Below are 19,539 nucleotides of genomic sequence, written 5' to 3' on the forward strand. Positions count from 1 at the left end.
TTAGCTGAAGGCTGAGACAATACAGATATTAAAATGAAGAATGTATGTATACATACAATCTATGTATACTATAATACTAGGAAGTATTAGTGCAATCAAATAAAATGTCATCCTTATGATCCCCTGAAGTGGTGCAGTGGTTAAAAAAACTGGCCTGCAGTGGAGGAGATGAGGGTTCAATCCCTAGGTCAGGAAGATCCCCTAGAGAAGGAAATGGCTCCACACTCCAGTCTTCTTGCCTGGAGAATTCCATGGGCAGAGGGCTACAGTCCATGGGGTTGCAAAGAGTCAGCCAGCACTTAGTGAATAAACAACAATAATTAGGACCAGCACTCTGAACATGGTATGAGCTTCTCAAATCTTATTTTTTTAACATTTTGTTGGAGAACTACAGTGCTTTCTCTGTTACTAAGTTATCAATACTTCCATGTATGATTATTACAGACAAAAAAATGAATGAGTAACCAGAACACTAACAGATTAAAAATGTACACCAAAATGGTGCAATATTTACCAGGAGTAGACAAGCACTCTAACAATTACCTTTATAAAGATTACTGACAAAATAACAATAGCAATCAAATATATGTAACTATGTAACTATTTAAACTCCTAACAAAGGCTTTTATGATACTATTAGCAGTAACACTGCAACTCCCATAAAATATGACTTAATATCACCCTGATAAGAGTTTAAGTACATATAGCCATTGTTATGTGAAAAACATATTTTCAATATGTCACAAGCCAACAGGATTTAATTACCACACCTACTTCAGACTATTAGCTATTTCATTGAAACCTGATGAAATAATATTTATGTGGCCATTGAGATTCACTATGATTGATGCGATCTTTTGTGTTATTCCCTTTATAGTCACTCACATTTGTTAAAAAATAACAAGGAAAAATGAAAGGGGAAATGTGTGTTTTTGTTTTGCAACAAAGCTTTTCAGATGGTGACTAACCTCTTCCTTTGAAGACAAAAAAGCCTCTGTAACTAATGTACATACAAATATGTTCTTTACTATGTGCATTAAGCAAAGAAAGGAAAGAAAAAGAGGGGGAGAGGGGAGCTGAAGGACTGAAGCCAGAATTCAAAGCAACGTGGGCAAGATTGAGTCCATGAAAGCTGTCTGGAAAGTTGTTATTCTTATTCTCAATTTCTTACAGCTCACTGCTCTCAAGGAAGAAAACTCGTAGTTTCTTTAAAACCATACCCACAACAGATCTCACTTGAAAGGAAACATAGCGAGTGATTTGGCATGAATGGGTGTATTACCAATTTTCCAGCATCACTACTGAATATTTATGTCGTGACGAATGATGACACTGGTGAAATATTTTAACACGAAGCCTTGCCTTGTAAATCGTCTGAATGATGTTGTGTCAAAACAACACCTACCATAAATCAGAGGTTTTAGGACCAGTATTTCTTGTTCTAACACGCTACCTGCTCAGCAGAATCACTTGTGCGAACAGGCATAGATTAATGTGCGCTAAGCAGAGCCATCTTACCGCCTAACTTATAGAGCTATAATTTAACAGGCCTATTATCGTCAAGGTAATTTTGACAGTGCTGAAATATTATCCTTGTTAAGAATATGCATTTAGCACAAACCTCAGTGGTCATTTGCACTGAATAAACAGACATGGATCCCTACAATTATTCTTCTTTTCTACCAATGACTCTCTTTCCTAGCAAGGCAGCAGTCCGTTGACAACTGAGTTTATAAATACTATAGCAAGATAGTTACTCTCAGTAGTACAAAAAGCTCAGCACGTTGCTTTCAATTTACTTTCCACTACTTCATGAGTTCATCAGCAACTTGAAGTGGAGGCTAATGAGTCCCTTTCCAGATTTAAGAAAGAGCAATCATTCAAATCTCTACCACCCCTCCTCCTCCTTGTCCCAAACTAAATTCCTCGTTTTTGGTATTTTACATGCGTGAAATTTACACAGCCTCACCTCCCACGCAGTCAAGTAGGAAATATTAATACTTAGGGCAATTCCAGATTTTTCATTATGGAAGATAAAAGAATATGTCTTCTCTTAAACTATAGTACTGCTGCTGCTGCTAAGTTGCTTCAGTCATGTCCGACTCTGTGTGACCCCACAGATGGCAGCCCACTAGGCTCCTCTGTCCCTGGGATTCTCCAGGCAAGAATACTGGAGTGGGTTGCCATTTCCTTCTCCAGTGCATGAAAGTGAAAAGTGAAAGTGAAGTAGCTCAGTCGTGCTCGACTCTTCGCAACCCCATGGACTGCAGCCTACCAGGCTCCTCTGTCCATGGGATTTTCCAGGAAAGAGTACTGCAGTGGGTTGCCATTGCCTTCTCCAAAACTGTAGTACTACCAGAAGAATAAAAATAACAAAATAAATTAGTAAATTTTTTACAGTGCATTAGTTCTAACTTAACTTGATCTATTAAAAAAAGAGATATAAATTTGTAGTTTTTAAACACTGAATAACGAACACACACACACACACAGAGCACAAAAATCAGTCGTGTGAAACAAACATACCAGCCACAACCCAGCTGCCTGCATTTTCCTCAGAGAAGATACACATCTACTCACACCGTGGCTCAGTATCTTAAAGCCAAATTAGCCAATTGAAAGGAAATCAACAAATACTTATCTGGAATCCATTACACGCAAAGCTCTAAGCCAAGTGTTTTGCCATAATAATTAGGCAGGAACAAACAGGACAACTATCTTCTCATCTTCTCTCCAAATCAAAGCGTGAAACTTTAGACACTTGATAAAGATAAAATGTTTCTACTAACTCTGACTGCGTGGATGATAAGTGCTTGATCATAATATCTTCCAAAGCTCATGTTCGACTCGGGTCCTACAACTGATCATATTCTACTCTTTAGGAATGAAAATAAAATCCAGTAAACATGTCAGCAGTGGCCTATTTCAGTTACTAGGGTAAACCAAATAAATTAAGAAATCCAAATACCATCTTTGAATTGCTAGTTATTTAAGGACAGCAAAAGAGTTTAATGTTTCAGACATAACGAACCTCAACAATGCTTTAAAAACTAACACTACAGAATACAGAGCCTCAGGCCATAAAAATAGAATTTCCAAGAAAGCTTTAGTATAAGAACAACCAGATTTTGCAGCAAGGTGCCCCTTACAGTACATCCCTGAAATAATGCAGATCATGCTGCCCTCTTGTGCCCGATGTAGAAAATAAAACAAATTTTGTCCTCACAAGGGAAACAAAATCTGGGTTTTTAACAGAAATCATCTCTGAATTTCTAAATGACTTACTGTTGACTTGCGATTTGTGTTACCCGAGTATGAAGATCTGATGCAAGTGAAAGTTGACTTCAGAGACAGAAGACAAAAGGTTGGCTAGGAAGATGTGGACATGACAAACAGCACACGAACCCGGCCCACATGCCCAAAAGGTACTAGTCAAACCCAGCTGCAATCAAAACATGCAAGAGATGCCTGCTCTGGCTCCTGAAAACTTGTAGCTCTTTATTAAACACACAAAGGAAGTGGGACTTCCCTGGGAGCCAAGTGGTTAAGAACCCACCTTCCAATGCAGGGGGGCATGGCTTCGATGCCTGATCAGGGAACTAAGATCCCACATGCCACGTGGTGCAGCAAAAAAATATTTATAAATAAGTACACATTAAAAATAAACAAATACAATCCATTCATTAAAAATACGACCTCAAAAAAAACTTAATGAGGTTTTCTTGGTGGTCCAGAGGTTAAGAGTCCGCCTTGCAATGCAGGGGACACTGGTTTGATCCCTGGTCCAGGAAGATCCCACATGCCTCAGAGCAACCAAGCCGTGGGCTGCGACTCGTGAGCCCAGGCTTAATAGTCTATGCTCCACAACAACAGAAGCCACTGCAAAAAGAAGCCTGTGCAACACAAGGAAGAGGAGCCCCCACAAGCCGTAACTAGAGAAAGCCCACAAGCAGTAACAAAGACCCAGCACAGCCAAAAAAAATAACTAAATAAATAGAATTAGTTTTTTTTTAAAATTAAGAACTAAATAACTCAACATATAATACCATTACCGAGGGGTGTCCCAGGTGGTACCAGAAGACTTAGGAGAAGTAGGTTTTGATCCCTGGGTCAGGGGAATCCCCTGGAGAAGAGCATGACAACCAACTCCAGTATTCCTGCCTGGAGAATCCCATGAACATGGGAGCCTGGCGGGTTACAATTCATAGGGTTGCACAGAGTTGGACAGGACTGAAGCAACTTAGCCCTCACACACCATTACGAAAATACATCAAAGGAAGAAAGTGAAACAGAGAGATGGGGGAGATAACGGGAGGTAAAAGGAAGAGAAAAGGAAAAAATGAAACCTAGTTTTGCCATTCTAAGGCCACACACAGATTATAAAACACCAGTAGGCAATGAAGCATCACATTATATCAACAAAGTAAAGCACGTGCATCGAAACACAGGTTCAAAATAGAGAGTAGCCACAGGAGCACTGCTGGAATGTTAAACTGTACGCAGAGAAACCAGGCACTTTCTAGGCTGACGCTTCCTTCATAGAATATGATAAATACAATGAAAGTAAGGGAACTTGCAAATTTGGTAGAGCAACTGGTGTTTTCAGCAACTTCCCATGGAACCCTGGTTCTTAGCACAACCAGTGCAGTTACAACCAGTTACTCCCCCAGTGTCTAACAAAATTCATGAAGATCTGGGATGAAGCATCAGAATGGAAATAGAACATTTAGAGTGGGTCCACCAATGAATGAATGTGTAAGGCCTTGTGACCATCCAGTTCAGGGTCACTGAGAACCCACTGGCACAAGTGGGCTTGGAGACAAGTAGAAACAAGGGAACTCTGGTGAGATGAGTGCAAATCCAGTCAGACTGGGGAAGGTGCAGACCCGATGGGCCTGTGTTTCCCAACTTCACCATCCCAAGCCCAAAGTCCTTCCTTTCATTACTTTTCTAACTCTGCGAGGTTGTCAGGATCCTGAAATCATAGGAAATGTACTGACCCCCTATGATATCCTGGAGAGAGACACCCTTCATGATCACTACATGCTACAGGGGAAACAGACTCTGGAAATCAAATCACCCACAATTTTATGCTGGGAACTTTGTTGAATTAAACCCAGATATTTAAGGTAACTTAGAAGTTGAAGGACTTCCTGGCAGTCCAGGGGTTGAAACTTCATCTTCCAACACAAGGGTTGTGGGTTTGATCCCAGATTAGGGAGCCAAGATCCCACATGCCAAGAAAAAAAATCAACACAGAAGCAAAAAGTTGAGCAAGTCAGTCTCTCTGCTGTAGAAGGGGATTTTTAAAAAAATATTGTAACTATTAGGATACACATAATCAATAATCTCAACTATGAGGTATAATTCTTACACATTACTTGCTTTTCCAAAGAAGAACAAGATAAAACAAGTACTAAAAGTACAAAAAATGAATACAAATTTAAAAGTCATCACTTAAAATTTTTCATTAAAAAAAAGTTTTACTCTATTAACAAAAGAGTAAATAAATCAACTGTGGCTCCTAATTTGGGCAAGGCAGGCCTGTCTTTGCAGTACTATTTGGGCTTCTATTTTCTTGAAGGAATCAGGTCCTATTAATAGTCACAGGACAGGGAGACAAGATACACCCTAGTGTGCCGGCTGCAGTAAGATGAGTGATTTTGAAGATTTACGCTTGGGCCCAAATCCCGAAATAATTAATTAACCAGCATCTGGAGAAGCCTACAGGGGTTGTTGATGCTTCCAACGTTATGACTGTATTTTTCACATTAACTGAAAAGTGGAGCAACACCACAACCATAACAGCACGAACCCCTCCAATTAGTTTGTGTCCACAGCTTTTTAATAAGATGAGATCTGTATGGGCCCCTGCAACTTACCATCCTGTGGTCCACCCAGTGCTTGGATGAAACACGTGCTGGATAAATGTACACAAGATGCTGCACGAAGAGCCTCATTTAATCCTCACACAGTGATATAGGAAGGGCGGCAGTTATTCCCATTTCACAGGAGATGAAGTGCCCACATAGCACGTGGTCATTGACTCGAAGAGTCATAAGGCCCTGACTTCGATCTAAATGCTGTGAATATACTCACCTGCTGAATTCTAACAGTATCGACATTCTGGCAAGTGTGGGAATAGCACCCCACTTTCCAAATAAAACTGAGATGCAGAGTAACAACACATAAGTATTAATTAAAATTTGACCATTAGTAACTAGCACCATGATTGAACCCAGGCAGTTGGCTCCACAGACCACACTTCAAAACCAAGACAGACAACATCCTGCCTTGAGATCTGCCTGCCCAATAGATCTACCTTGCATTGGCCTTGGTCACATGGCTAGCTGATGGCCAGGCCAAGGCTACTTCTGTCCTCCCTGCAGCCCACCTCCCTGCCTCAACAGGTCCTCTCAATCATCACCTGCAAAAACAAAGTTACCCTGGGCCTCAGCACAAGTGTAGTCAACTAGACAGTATGGACACATCCACTGATGAACTTCATGGAAACATAGCTCAGGAGGCTACATTCTGAAGTAAGACAGATTGAAGGCCTCAAGGTGGAGTAACCAAACACTGGGAAACCTCCCAGGACACTCATACTGAGAAACTTACTACTGAGCATCCACCTGCTACGTATGTACCACAAAGCCTCTTACGTGTTACCAAAACTCCACTATAAGCTATACAGTTGTTTTATTTGAAGAGGATATCTACATTAAATTCATCTTGAATGTTAATTAATTATTCATTACCATTTTAGATAGATCTCATACTCAGGGCACAAGCCAAAGGGATCCTAGATATGCATGGGCAATGAAAGAAAAAACCACATAGCTGGTCTTGAGTAGAGATTCAGTGTAACAAGGTTTGAATAGAGACCTACCTAAAGTATGTAACACAGCCTATGTTTTAGCAACAAGCACAAAATATGTAAATGTTTGCATTAAATGTAGAGAGGTTCATTTGCCACACAAATCAGCTATTGAATCATTCTGCAAAGTAAGCATACATTTCCACACTCATACAAAATTGGAATAAAATTATATTCAGATATACCCTGGTAGAAGAAAAATATCAGTAAAGTTTTTTGCACAAAATGGATCGATATGCACAGAGATTTTCTTCCAAGCAATTCAAATATCAAAAGTAATCAGGCATTGGCAGGGAATGGATACGTGTATGCGTGTGGCTGAATTCCTTCACTGTTCACCTGAAATTATCACAACACTGTTAATTGGCTATATCCCAATACAAAATGTTTTTGATGTTAAAAAAAATAAAATTAAAAAAAGTAATCAGGCATTAAGTACGATAACAAGACATATTTACAAGTTCCTTCACTATTCACTTGAAATCATCACAACATTGTTAATTGGCTATTTCCCAATACAAAATGTTTTTGGTATTAAAAAGAATTAAATTTTAAAAAAAGGAATCAGGCGTTAATTAAGTACAATAACAGGACACACTTACTGAAAAGTCTGGTGTCTGACCTACCTATTGGATTTCTATCGAAGAACAATACCGGAGCTCTCAAAATGGACTCGAACATTTGATTGTGCAAAGTTTGTGAAGAACTAACAAGGACAAAGAATACCAAGAGAGATCTGACGATGCCAAACAGGACAGTGGATGCAGTTAACCCTGAAATAAAGAGACATCATAAGCCCAAGATCTCTGCCTTTGATACAAGAATGCTAAGCCATGCCAAGCAGCTTATAAAGATATTATATCCTTATCCCATCAAGTATCTGGATTCTAGAAGAGTTTAAGTCATTCACAACAGACATTTTAAAAAGAAGAAGACAAAATACACCGTTTTCCTCTCATTAAATATAAACTTCATGAGGGGGAAGGAAATGAAGTGTAAAATAAAATTTCATTCCAGTATTTTCTAATTCAATTATAAGTTTCAATAAAACCCAGAAAAATTTTTTAAAGTTGTTGGTCTTCCCTTCACATTTCAATTCTTAATAATTACAATGTCTCATAATCTAAAACGGTGAAAGGCTTTGGTATCGGCATGTTAATGAATAGGAAACACAAGAAATGATTTACTATCATGTCCTTATAGACAAACCCAAGTATCTTTAAAGAGTATAAAAATACCACATAAATCTGCAAGCAAAAAATCTAACTGAACTGTAGGAAAATACAAACTATAAATGTAAATGAACATCAGCATTTAAATTACATTTTGTTAATGACAGAAATGAGTACCACTGTGCATATAAAAATTAGAATACCCTCCCAACATTTTTTGAATTCACAATGCTAAACAGAGAGGGGATAACTTCTGTAATAAATATTCCATTAAGTACTTTATTCCCTTCTGATGAGACACTTAAATTCTGAAATTTAAATTTCAGTATTTAAATTCTTAAAGCTATTCAAATTTCTGGGTTCCATCAACAGGCATTTGCCTTAGACCACCATCCTATATGAATATGTAACATAAACCCACCCTTCCTCCTTCAAGCCCCCATAGTCCAATTCAGAAGGTAAATAGCTAATGGATTTAGAGTTCTTAGCAAGAGATCAACAAAATACATAGAAAATTTCAATGAGTGGGTTCTTACAAAGATAACTCACTCTATCTTTGCAGAAAGCTTGTATATTTCCTGTGCGAATATTTAAAATTTTAGATGAGGATTTCCTCTCAAAAGTATGCAATGCCACATATATTCTAGGCACTGGTGTGAAAACAAAGAGCTGTGTTGATATTAGTAGGCAAGCCAGATGTTAAATTAATCACACAGTTATGGACATAATAACACTGTGATCTCAGGAAAGGAGGAGAAGGAACCCTAATGCCCAGACACTGGATTTCTCCCTGCTTAGCTTCTGCCTTAAGAAATTAGTAAAGCCCAAGAGATGAGCAGTGTGGCGAAGGAGAGTTTGCACACCTGCGAGGCAGTAATGCTTTTATTTGGGACCCTGGCTGCCAGAGGATTTCAACCAAGGTCAATAAAAGCCAAGTTTCATTCAGAAAGAATTGGAACAATCTGAACCATAAGGTGGGGATCTGTTTCTAATCCCCTCACACATCCATAAAATAATATAAGATTTAGCTAAAGCAACCTATTAGAATAGACAATAGTCACATATTTCCAGTGGCTGATTTTCTCAATATGCAATGCTGGTTTAACTTCCAAAATCCAGTACAGAGCAAATTAAGAGTCTTCATTCAACCTCTTTTCTTCTAGCAGATTTTTAAAATAATTATTCTAATTAATTCACAGAATAAATGCGGCTGGCTCAGAAACTTAATCTGTTAAGACATTACTGAATTACTCCTGGAAGCCCTAGTTGCTCACATGGGCTCATTGTAAGCGACTCAGACTCTCGGATAATAGACCAGATGACTCAACTTTACCTGAGTAAATTCCTAAGTACCAGTTCAGATCGAGCTTCTCGGTTACATTTCCTTGTCCATTAACAGTGACATTTAGGGCACTCTGTTGATTGGCCCTAGGGAACAGGGAAGAAAAAAAGATTACACGATAGATACAATTAGGTAAATATTAAAAAAAGAAATCATCCTTGATTTGTGAAGTCACACGCGTCAGTCATGTCCGACTCTGCGACCCCATGGATTGTAGCCTACCAGGCTCCTCCCTCCATGGGATTCTCCAGGCAAGAGTACTGGAGTGGGTTGCCATTTCCTTCTCCAGGGGATCTTCCGACCCAGGGATCGAACCTGGGTCTCCCGCATTCCAGGCAAATCCTTGATTTAGGAGACATGATTTATGCTGCAAAATGTTTCCCAGCTCACAGGGCCCTTTGTTTCTCTACTGTAAAAAAAATTTCAATTTGAATCACGACTTTCAGCTCTCTGAACTGTCTGTGAGGAAGCTGCTAAGGACCATGGGAGGTCACACGCCACCAGCAGGATCTTTACTTTTTCTTCAGGGAAACTGCAAGAGGGTCAGTCAGAAGAGGAGGCTGAACAAGCCCGCCTCCCCCACCGACTCTGTGGAAAGGTGAGGTTCATGTAGATTTCACAGCACTTTGGGTCAGACCAGAAATCACTTACCAGTATGAAAGCCACCAATCCTGCAGGATGTAGGAAACCTGGAGCAGGAAACAACAGTCACTCACACACGGACATCACTGAGCCTCACACCCCGCTCACTAGGATGGGGGACGGAAAGGCTCCAGAACACGGAGACAGTCCTTCCAGCTCAGGTCTGTGCCAAGCCCCACACCCCAGATGACCAAAGGTCAGAGGAGGGCATGCTACATTTTAATATCTCTAAAAGACGCTGTTTATTTCTAGAACCTCTCTGTCATGTACACACACCACCACGAAGCTTCACTTATTTTGCTATGCACATATGATACTTTACAATGCAAATTCCAGTGGACTTCAAAACACAGTGTTTATATACATGTCGGGATTTTTCATAGGATAAAAGCTTGATAGGTACTGTGATAGCTAGTTTTCTGTGTTATTTTGGCCATACCAGTCTCACTGATTCAACAAAACACTACTCCAGATGTTACTGTGAAGGTATTTTGTGGGTGTGGTTCACATCCATCATCAGAACTTACAGGAGATCACCCTCAACACTGTGGTGGCCTCGTCCAGTCGGACGAAGGTCTTAAGAGCAAACCCTGAGGCTTCTTGGAGGAGGAAGAAATTCTGCCTCAAGACAGCAGGTTCAGCTCCTGCCTGAGGTTCCAGCTTGCAGGCCTGCCTTTCTGATTTCAGAATCACTCAGACAGATCCCACAACCTCATGAGCCAGTTATTTGAAAGAAATCTCTTAATTCACATATTAAAAAATAATAATAATACAGTAAGGTAAACACAGTATAAATAGTATTAAAAATATCAACATTAGGGCACAAATCAAAATAAAAATTGTTCCTTTACAGCTTATTTTATTTTTGTTTAATCAAATAAACAAGAGGGTTTTTTTCCATGGAAAAAATAAAAATAAAAATCCTTACTTACCTGAGCTGCGAGGTTTACTAGAATGAGGAAAATGATGATAAACCAGTGAGCACCGGCTGTGAAGTAATTCTTATAAGCCTTAAAACCAACTTTTCCTTCCGAACGGGACTCCTCAGTTAGGGTAACCTGTATATTTTCGGTCTTGGAAGGAAAGGCAGAGAGAGACAAAAATTTAAATAATGAACCCTAAATCAACAATAACCTCCACTCCAAAGCTGCAGTGAAATAGACACAACTCATATGCTGGTAGGAGGGCAAGATCCTACAGAGAGAAAAGAATGTGGAAACTCTGAGCCAAACCATGTATGCATTTACCCGGCCATGCCAATTCTAGAAATCTATCAGAAATAAGGAAATGTCATCTGCAAAATGTTACTCATTTTCAGGTGCCTTTGCTTAAATAAACAGCATGATTAACCACACACGTACAAAGTACCTGATTAAAGCATAAATGTAGATGCTTTCTCCAAAATAATACACGAAATGATATATAACCAAAGTATCCATGTAATTTATTTGTGCCCCTCAGTGACGACAGAGTGGTTCCTGAATGTGGAAGTTGAGGGACTAATCTGAATACTCATCAGAATCATCCCAGAATCCCGGGTATGGACAATGAGAGTCTGGACACTGAGAAAACTGCTAGATGATTTTAAAGGAAACCTAGTGCATTTGTCCATTTTTGTCTATAGGATTTAGAATATATTACACAGTCACATGGGCCAAAGGTTTGCTGCCTACTGTATATGCGAGATGACAACATATGGTTCCACATCTTGAAAAATAAGAAAGGAAGATGGGAACACATTCCAAAGTGTCTGCTGTGTGTTGGGTGCTTTGCACCTTGGTGACAGAGGTGTCCTGTCACAGACCATCTGATGCTGAAGCAAAACAATACCATCAGTCACCTGCAATGTCAGAATATTCCAACACAAAGCAAAAGCAGCTGACTTAATGGAAGTCATAGCAGGCTAGGAATGAGGGATTCTTCAAATTAACCATCTGGATGAATAAGGGAAGCCGGGGTCCACCAGAGCACATACAATTAACTATGGTAACAAGAGTTCCACTGTCAATACCACATACATCGTGCAAGTCATAGCAGTACAACCAGGACTTGTCTCCGTCCTACGCCAAAAGGAGAAGCCGAATCAGGCTGGCTCCCCGCATGCTGTTTTAGTTCTACCAATTTCATGGAACAAGGCCGTGGAAATTTGGTGTCTTCTTTGGAACACAGAGATGTCATAAACAGAGCAGACTGAAGGTCCATGAGGCCACCAAGAACGACAGACCCGCGCATGCTGCAGGACGAGAAACTCACGTCTTGGCCCTCTGGAGTGGCCTCTTTCAAGGAGGGTCTGGAAGACTGTTGAGACCAAACCGAAGACTCGGAAAAGGTGCGGTTCCTCAGGGTAGGACTTCCTGGAACCGGAGATGGTTCAGCCTCCTCATTCTCCTTCTTTAAAAGGGAACCAAAATCTATCCCGGATTTCAGGAACTCAGTGTAAGTCCCCTTTTGCACCATTTGGCCCTAAAACAGCAATAAAGAATTTGAGAGTTTGTTAAGGTGTCTAATCATTTATGATATCTATCTTCTTTGTGAATTGTACCTTCTATCATTAAAAATATTCATCTTTGTTTCATTTCAAACAAATAATTAAAAAAAAATTTGAGCCAAATGGATTTTCATTTGATAATACTAACCAATCGTGCATACATGCATGTTATACATGCTAAAGCACTTTAATCGTGTCCAACTCTTTGCTACCCTATGAACTGTATAGCCTGCCAGGCTCCTCTGTCCATGGGATTCTCCAGGCAAGAATACTGGAGTGGGCTACTGTTTCCTCCTCCAGGGGATCTTTCCCACCCAGGAATCAAACCTGCATCTCTTATGTCTCCTGCATTGGAAGGCAGGTTCTTTACGACTAGCGCCACCTAGGAAGCTAATGGTAAACACTAATCAAGAGAAGTAAACTGATATTAAATCATGATGTTTGTAAGAAAATGATCTTGAGGTCTGAATTTCTGGTGGACAAATCTAGTTCAGTTCAACTAGAACAGAAGTGAGCACTGTGCTCTCTGCCAAACCCTGTGTAAGGTTTGGGGACGAGAAAGAAATGTGTGCTCATGTGTTAAAGATGGAGTCCGTTGGGCACTTAGGAAAGCAAGAAATAACAGTTTGGTGGGAGGATCAGCACAATCTCTTAAGACAACATGGAAAGTTAGAGAAGCCTCATGAGACAAGCAGAAATTTTTAAAAAGTCCACTAGGGAGGATATTCCGTAAAAGAAATTTGTTGACACAGAGGTGGGCACTGACTGGCACACCTGTGTAGGTAAGGGTCATTAGACAAGTCTTTGCTGACCACTGCCACAGTACCACATGTCTGACTAGGACAGGGCCTGAAGAAACTGACCCTGCACAGAGAACTCAAGAGATATGACTTCATAGTCTTTAACACCTCCCCACAAACTCAGGAAATTCTCGACTGAAAATTCAGTATTCCCCCGGAAAAACTACCTCAGCAAGGAGGTCATAAGACCGGGATGCTCTAATGCCTTGGTATGCCACAATCAAAAACCTAAGCCAGAAGCAAAGCACTTAAATCCGAGGATAACATAGGCACAACCCATCACCAGCGGCTGGTCTTCCCCAAATTAGGCAACTGCTTAAGCTACAGCCAGTCGACTCATCTTCTTCGAAAACTGTGCGACACATCATTGCAGCGTCCCTCATTTACAAAGTTACATAAAATAAGCTGCAGAAGATTTCTACTTTTTCACCATATGAAACAAGACTCAGCTGATTCACTCAGTGGTGAACAAAATATGAGGAAAAATCCCAGGATGCAAACGAAACAAAGAAGACAGCTCTGGTTAAGGCAAGTCAGGTGGCCCCGCATGCTGGCTAGGACGCCCCTCTCCGGGAGAAACCCAATGAAGCCTTTGGGGACCATTTGATACTGCAGAACAAGGAAATGATTGAGGATATACTGTACATCTTGTCCTCACCTGGGAGACAAGTGCATTTACCTTATTTAAGGAAAGTTGCATACAACGTTCTACTTAGTAAGATGCACTCAGAAACCACTAGTGGCACAAAGACAGCAATTTTACTCAACAACCAAGTATTAACCATTCCAGGGGGCAGCCGTCCCCGCTCTGCTGTGAGGGAGGAACCAGAACAACTGCAAGGATGGTCCCCAACTCATCCAGGTGTGCTCACCAGGAGACAACTGGTCATTCTGACAGTACTGAGTTGGCCAGAAAGTTCACTTGGTGAGTGAGCATATTCTTCAATAAAGTTCTTGGTGACAATGAAAAGTAAGTCTTTTCTTGTTGCTTAAAATTGATCAAACTTTTTGGCCAACTCAATACTAAACCTGAGGTTGTCTTCTCAAAACAAGCCCCACGTAGGCAGGGCCTTATTCTCCTTCTGCACAGGCTCCCACACGTATCAGACACAGAAAGAGATATGGGTCGTAAGAAGAAGAAGGCAAAAAACTGAAAGCTAAGAAAGAGGGCTTTGTCACAAATCCAAGCCGACTGCCCTGCAGGGCAGCCTGGCCTTCAACACACCACAGTGTTAGCAATTCCAGAGACTTCTAGAAATTACTTACATCTTTTAATATCAGAATCTGACTTGCAGCTTTTAGGTACTGCAACTGATGAGTCACTAAGATTCTGATCTTCTCGTGCAAGGCTTGACAAATACACCTACAGATGGAAAAGGGACAGTATGCAAACACACATTAGTGGAAGTCAGCCAAACTGCAAGCATACATTTTGAAAACACAATGAGACAAAGACAAGACAGCAAAGACGTGTAGTTCAAATACCAATATGAATAAAAATACAAATTACATACAAATTGATTAATTCAGCTAGGACCTCAAATTATTTAGCAACAAGTCTGAATCAAGCTCCACTAAAAAAAGGAAAAATTCTAAAAACCAGTCTAGCGAAACATGCATCCGCTGCTGTTTTTCCTAAAACTGATCTTAATTATTTACATATTTCATGATGAAAAACAATGGAGCAATACTGACATTTCAAAAGTTGACTAAATTAAAATACTAATTATTTTATTGTTATGTTGAGAATGAGAACAGTGATTGATGTCACAGAAATATACATACATTTTCCTTAGTTTCTTAAATGTTGCTTTATGATGTACATATTAACCACCCTAAAAGAGTCATATTTTCTCGATAACCTTAGCCATACTCCCTTCCATAGACATTTCTTCCTAAGTAACATTAGATGGAAAATGAATGCAAGTGTGGCCTTTATTAGTCTCTATAACATTCCCAGTCGCATCCAGGAAGTAAATCTTACTTCATTTGCACTGAAAACTCTCTCAATGTGAATATGAAAAATTACAGGGCCCCGGTGACCACGGGCAGAGGTCCAGACAGGTACTCTGGGAGCCTGAGGCCCTTGCAGAGCAAATCTCAGGAAGCTGGGCCAGAGCTCAGCCTGTGAGTGAGTCAGATGGGGAGTCTGGAGGCCGCAGACTGCAGCTCAGTCCCTCTCATGAGCCTGACGACTAAACCTCACTTTCTTCATCTCAAAATAACGCCAATGACAACCCATTCATATGTTCTAAAAAATCAAACCACCAATCCGCTCAGTAAATGTCAGCCCCCTTCCCTACTCCTAACCACAAGCTGTCATGTGCTTCGGACACAGGACAGAAAAGTCCTAAGGGGACACTGTGTCTGTGGTCAGAAGACCGGGGATGTAGACACATATGCCATCGCTTCATCAAGTTCAAAAAGATTCATTTATACCTTCTGACAAGTCTTAGTTCAGCTTTTGTGCTAAATTTCTTTTTTTGTGTGTGTGTGCTAAATTTCTTGACCAAGCATACCTTTTCAGTTTTCAATGGAATTTTTTGCTACATTCAAAATTTACCTGCTATTAACCACTGAAGGCAGATGGGCTGGTAGGTCCAAGATGGCACTAACCCACAAGTTTTTTAAAGGTTTCCTTCCTGACATTCCACCACAGATAAGGTAATATAAATAAGCACAATAAAGTGATCACTTTTGATGGCTAGGAATGTATTCCTAAGTAAGACTTTTATTCTGAATCTCTAGAAAAATAATCTTCCAAGTTTTGAAGAGTAAAGATTTCTAAGACATACCATAAAAATTGACTCAGCGATGAATTCTTTAAAATTATTCCTATACGAGAGCTGTGTTAAGAAGGGATAAATCCCATAGAATACATCAAATATGAACAAAATAAGAGTCCCTATCTTCATTCATTCAATCAACAAACTTTGGTGAGGTACCAGGCACTGTCCCAAAAGCCATGGATACACCCACAGGTCAAGACAGCAAAGAATTCTCTGCACTGCGCACAGGGGGACACTGAACGAGTACAGGACATGCCTATGGGGCTGTGATGTGTGCTCTGAGGGAAAGCAAGAGGGGCTGCTGTCTTAGACAGGGAAACAAGGGAGCCCTGAGACTGTCTGGGGAAACATCCTGGAAGAAGACACAGCAGGTGCAGGGGTCCTGGGACTGAACACGCAGGGCTGAGGCACCTTCCTGCATTCACAGCGTATGGAGGGTGGGGGGACTCATAAATGGTCAAGGGCACCCACTGAGGGCTGTGGGAAGCCAGAGGGCACAGGCGCCCCCTAGAGGAGCGGGAGGGAACGGCAGGGCCCACCTTCCTTCTTTGTTCTGGGGCACTGCTCCTGGCTCTGGGACAGAGGGACCAGTGTGAACAGACAGACAGGGGTGAGAAAGGACCCCACAGAGCCAGCACAGCTGGACACCGAGTGGGTGTGCGGAAGAGCTGGAAAGGCTGAGGTGGGCAGACGGCAAAGAAGCCTGTTCTCTGTTTGAGGACCTGGAGCTGCTTCCTGAACGGGCTGGGGTGGGGGTGCGGTTGTCTGAGAATGGCTGGAGCGGGAGGGTGAGCTGTGTAGACAGCAGCATGAGAATCCGATCAAGACAGACATGAAGATCTGATGACACAGGAGGCAGGGGTCTGGCAATGTGGAGTTGAAACACATCAGGATCCACAGCGGACACAGCTAGGACTTAATCAGCTCATCTAAGGCCCCTCACCTTCTGTAGCTTATAGAACCCACTATGCTCACAGCATAAAGTTGTAACACTCATGAACCTGAATCACCTTGGATATAGATTCAAGACTAGAGGAAACTGTTAATGGCAAGTAGAAGTGTGAGTCACTCACTTTTAATAGAAAACACTCCCCATTACTAAGCTCTGACACGACCACCATCTCTCATAGCATGTTGTTCCATCCAATTTTCTAACTCGTTGAGAACATCCTCAGTTGCTGCTGAGTGATTTCCTAAATTGCATTCGTGCTCCCTGCCCTAAGTTTCCCCAGAGAATGTGGTTCTGATTGGCAAACAACAATCCAAACAAGCTTGCTTCTATCAAGTTTACATCCAAGGTCATTAAACCCAAGAGCTATAAAAAAAACTTCTCTGTTTGAAGGAGAACTTTTGAGAACTTCTGTGATAAGTACAAGAGAAACGAACAGGCTGAACTGCCAATGATTCCAGGAGTGAGGAATGGCAAATGAAGCTTACAGCGCTCACACCCTGTTACCAAACCCATGACAAGGCACTTTTCTATCAGGTCACAATCAGGAGAGGGTGGGAAAGCTGGATGAAACCACACAGCTGGAAGCAATGCCACATGCCCTGCTCTCCTGTTCTGAACAATTTAATGCTTCTTTGCACTTGTTATCGTGGTGGTGGTGGTGGTTTAGTCGCTAAGTCATGTTTGACTCTTGCGACCCCATGGACTGTAGACTGCCAGGCTCCTCTGTTCACGGGATTCTTCAGGCAAGAATACTGGAGTGGGTTGACGTTTCCTTCTCCAAGGGATCTTCCCAAGCCACGGATCGAACCTGGGCCTCCTGCATTGCAGGTGGATTCTCTACTGACTACAAGGGAAGTCCCTTTTTATTGTGGTTAATAAAACATATCATTACATAACATGAAATTTACCACTTTGCCTATGTTTAAGCATACAGCTCAGTGGTATTAAGCCCATTCACACTGCTCTGTAACCATCACCACCATCTGTCTCCAGAGTGTTTTCATCACCCCAAACTAAGCACAAGTTACACACAGACTTTGGTAGAACCCGCCCCATGACCCTGCTTAGTGGATGTGGTATCCCAGGTCCTCGTATCCAGAGCTCAGCGCTCCTCACACGTCTCTCTCTCTCTCACACATCTGCAGACTCTGCTGAAGCCTCTCTACTTTGCAGTTGCGGCTCTGCTGTAAATCAATCATTTCCCCTCCAATTCAAATGCAGACACCTGAGAATTTGGTGATAAGGCCTTTAAATACATAATTGTTACCCCTAACGACATTAGGTCTAATCCAATCTGACTTGTATCTACAGAAGCAAAGGAGCCTAACACAGAAGGGCAGGGCACGTGAACAGAAGAAAGCCCACATGAGGAAACCGGAAGGTGGATGCTATCAGAGGCCAAGGAGACAGGTTCCTTAGAGGCAGGAATGAGAGCTGAGCATCCAAGTCTCCTTGTTCTGCCCAGTGTGGGTCCTTTCCCTCTCCTGGCACACTGTCCTCCTGGTAAACTAAGAGGTTTTGTGCAGTAACATCTGTAAGGGCACTGATCTCCGTGCACACAGCAGGGTGTTAATAAGTGCAGCTGGAAGGCTCATTGGCTTTAACAAGGTGAACAGCAGCAAGGGAACTAACCAACCGTGGGGGAGATGCAGATACTGTTTCAGAAAGACAGAGTTCATGAGGCTTTCAAAGAGGTCAGTCTAAACTCCACCAGAGGCCACGGTTAGCGTGACTTAGACACATTATACACAGAAAAACATCAGAGTTGTTCTTCTTCAGAGGTTCAGTGGCCAGACAAGAGCAACAAACTCAACAACAAACAAGAACAAATTTCAGAAACACAACGTGAGAGTCAGGAGTTCAGCCAGATTCTAGATACCTAGTTTCACAATCAAGTTACACATACATTGTGGATTTAAGCAAAAACTCTAGTAAGAATCCATGAAGCAATGAGCAATGACTGAAGACATTCTGAGGTGCAACAAATCATTCTCAGATTCTATACCTTATTCAGAATTTCTGAACCTACAGAATAATAAGCATCATCAAGGTCTTTCCATAGAAGCCCTATGTCAGTCCTGAAAACATCACTTTTAACATGGCTTAAAAAAAAAAAAAAAGATGAAGGAAAAGGATTGGCAGCCAAGTACCAGATTACTGAGTCCCACTCTCCGATTTAAAAACTGTAAATCTTCCTGCTTATTTCTGGGGTCTGGATCCATCCACAGTGTCTGGTTATCAACTGCAAGTAGCAGGAGGAAATCAGCCATCTATTCCTCACTCCCTAAGGACAGACTCCACTCTCCTCCACACCCTGGAAGCACCTTCTGTATTTTCCTATCTTGACCTCATCATGATCAAAATTTCTCTACAATGGATCTTCTGTAGAATGAAGGGAAGGGAGAGAGGGATACCAGGGCAGAGCCAGCTGAGTCTCTTGAAGCACAAAGGCTTTCCTGAGCTCTTTTCCCTGATCT

General features: G+C 41.3%; 1 protein-coding gene across 3 annotated transcripts in view; it reads right to left on the reverse strand.

Annotated features, from left to right (window-relative positions):
- LOC113902481 (multidrug resistance-associated protein 4) overlaps window positions 1–19,539 on the reverse strand; it is a 185,915-nt gene that overhangs the window by 81,105 nt on the left and 85,271 nt on the right. For all 3 annotated transcript variants that reach the window (XM_027557813.1, XM_027557812.1, XM_027557811.1), the window contains 6 exons: window positions 14,588–14,684; window positions 12,287–12,496; window positions 10,966–11,106; window positions 10,043–10,080; window positions 9,383–9,477; window positions 7,504–7,650 (listed from right to left, as the gene is read on the reverse strand). In XM_027557813.1, the coding sequence (XP_027413614.1) occupies window positions 7,504–7,650; window positions 9,383–9,477; window positions 10,043–10,080; window positions 10,966–11,106; window positions 12,287–12,496; window positions 14,588–14,684 (728 nt within the window). The remainder of the gene's footprint in view (window positions 1–7,503; window positions 7,651–9,382; window positions 9,478–10,042; window positions 10,081–10,965; window positions 11,107–12,286; window positions 12,497–14,587; window positions 14,685–19,539) is intronic.

This window comes from Bos indicus x Bos taurus, chromosome 12 (assembly GCF_003369695.1).
Source record: "Bos indicus x Bos taurus breed Angus x Brahman F1 hybrid chromosome 12, Bos_hybrid_MaternalHap_v2.0, whole genome shotgun sequence".
Lineage (NCBI taxonomy): Eukaryota > Metazoa > Chordata > Mammalia > Artiodactyla > Bovidae > Bos > Bos indicus x Bos taurus.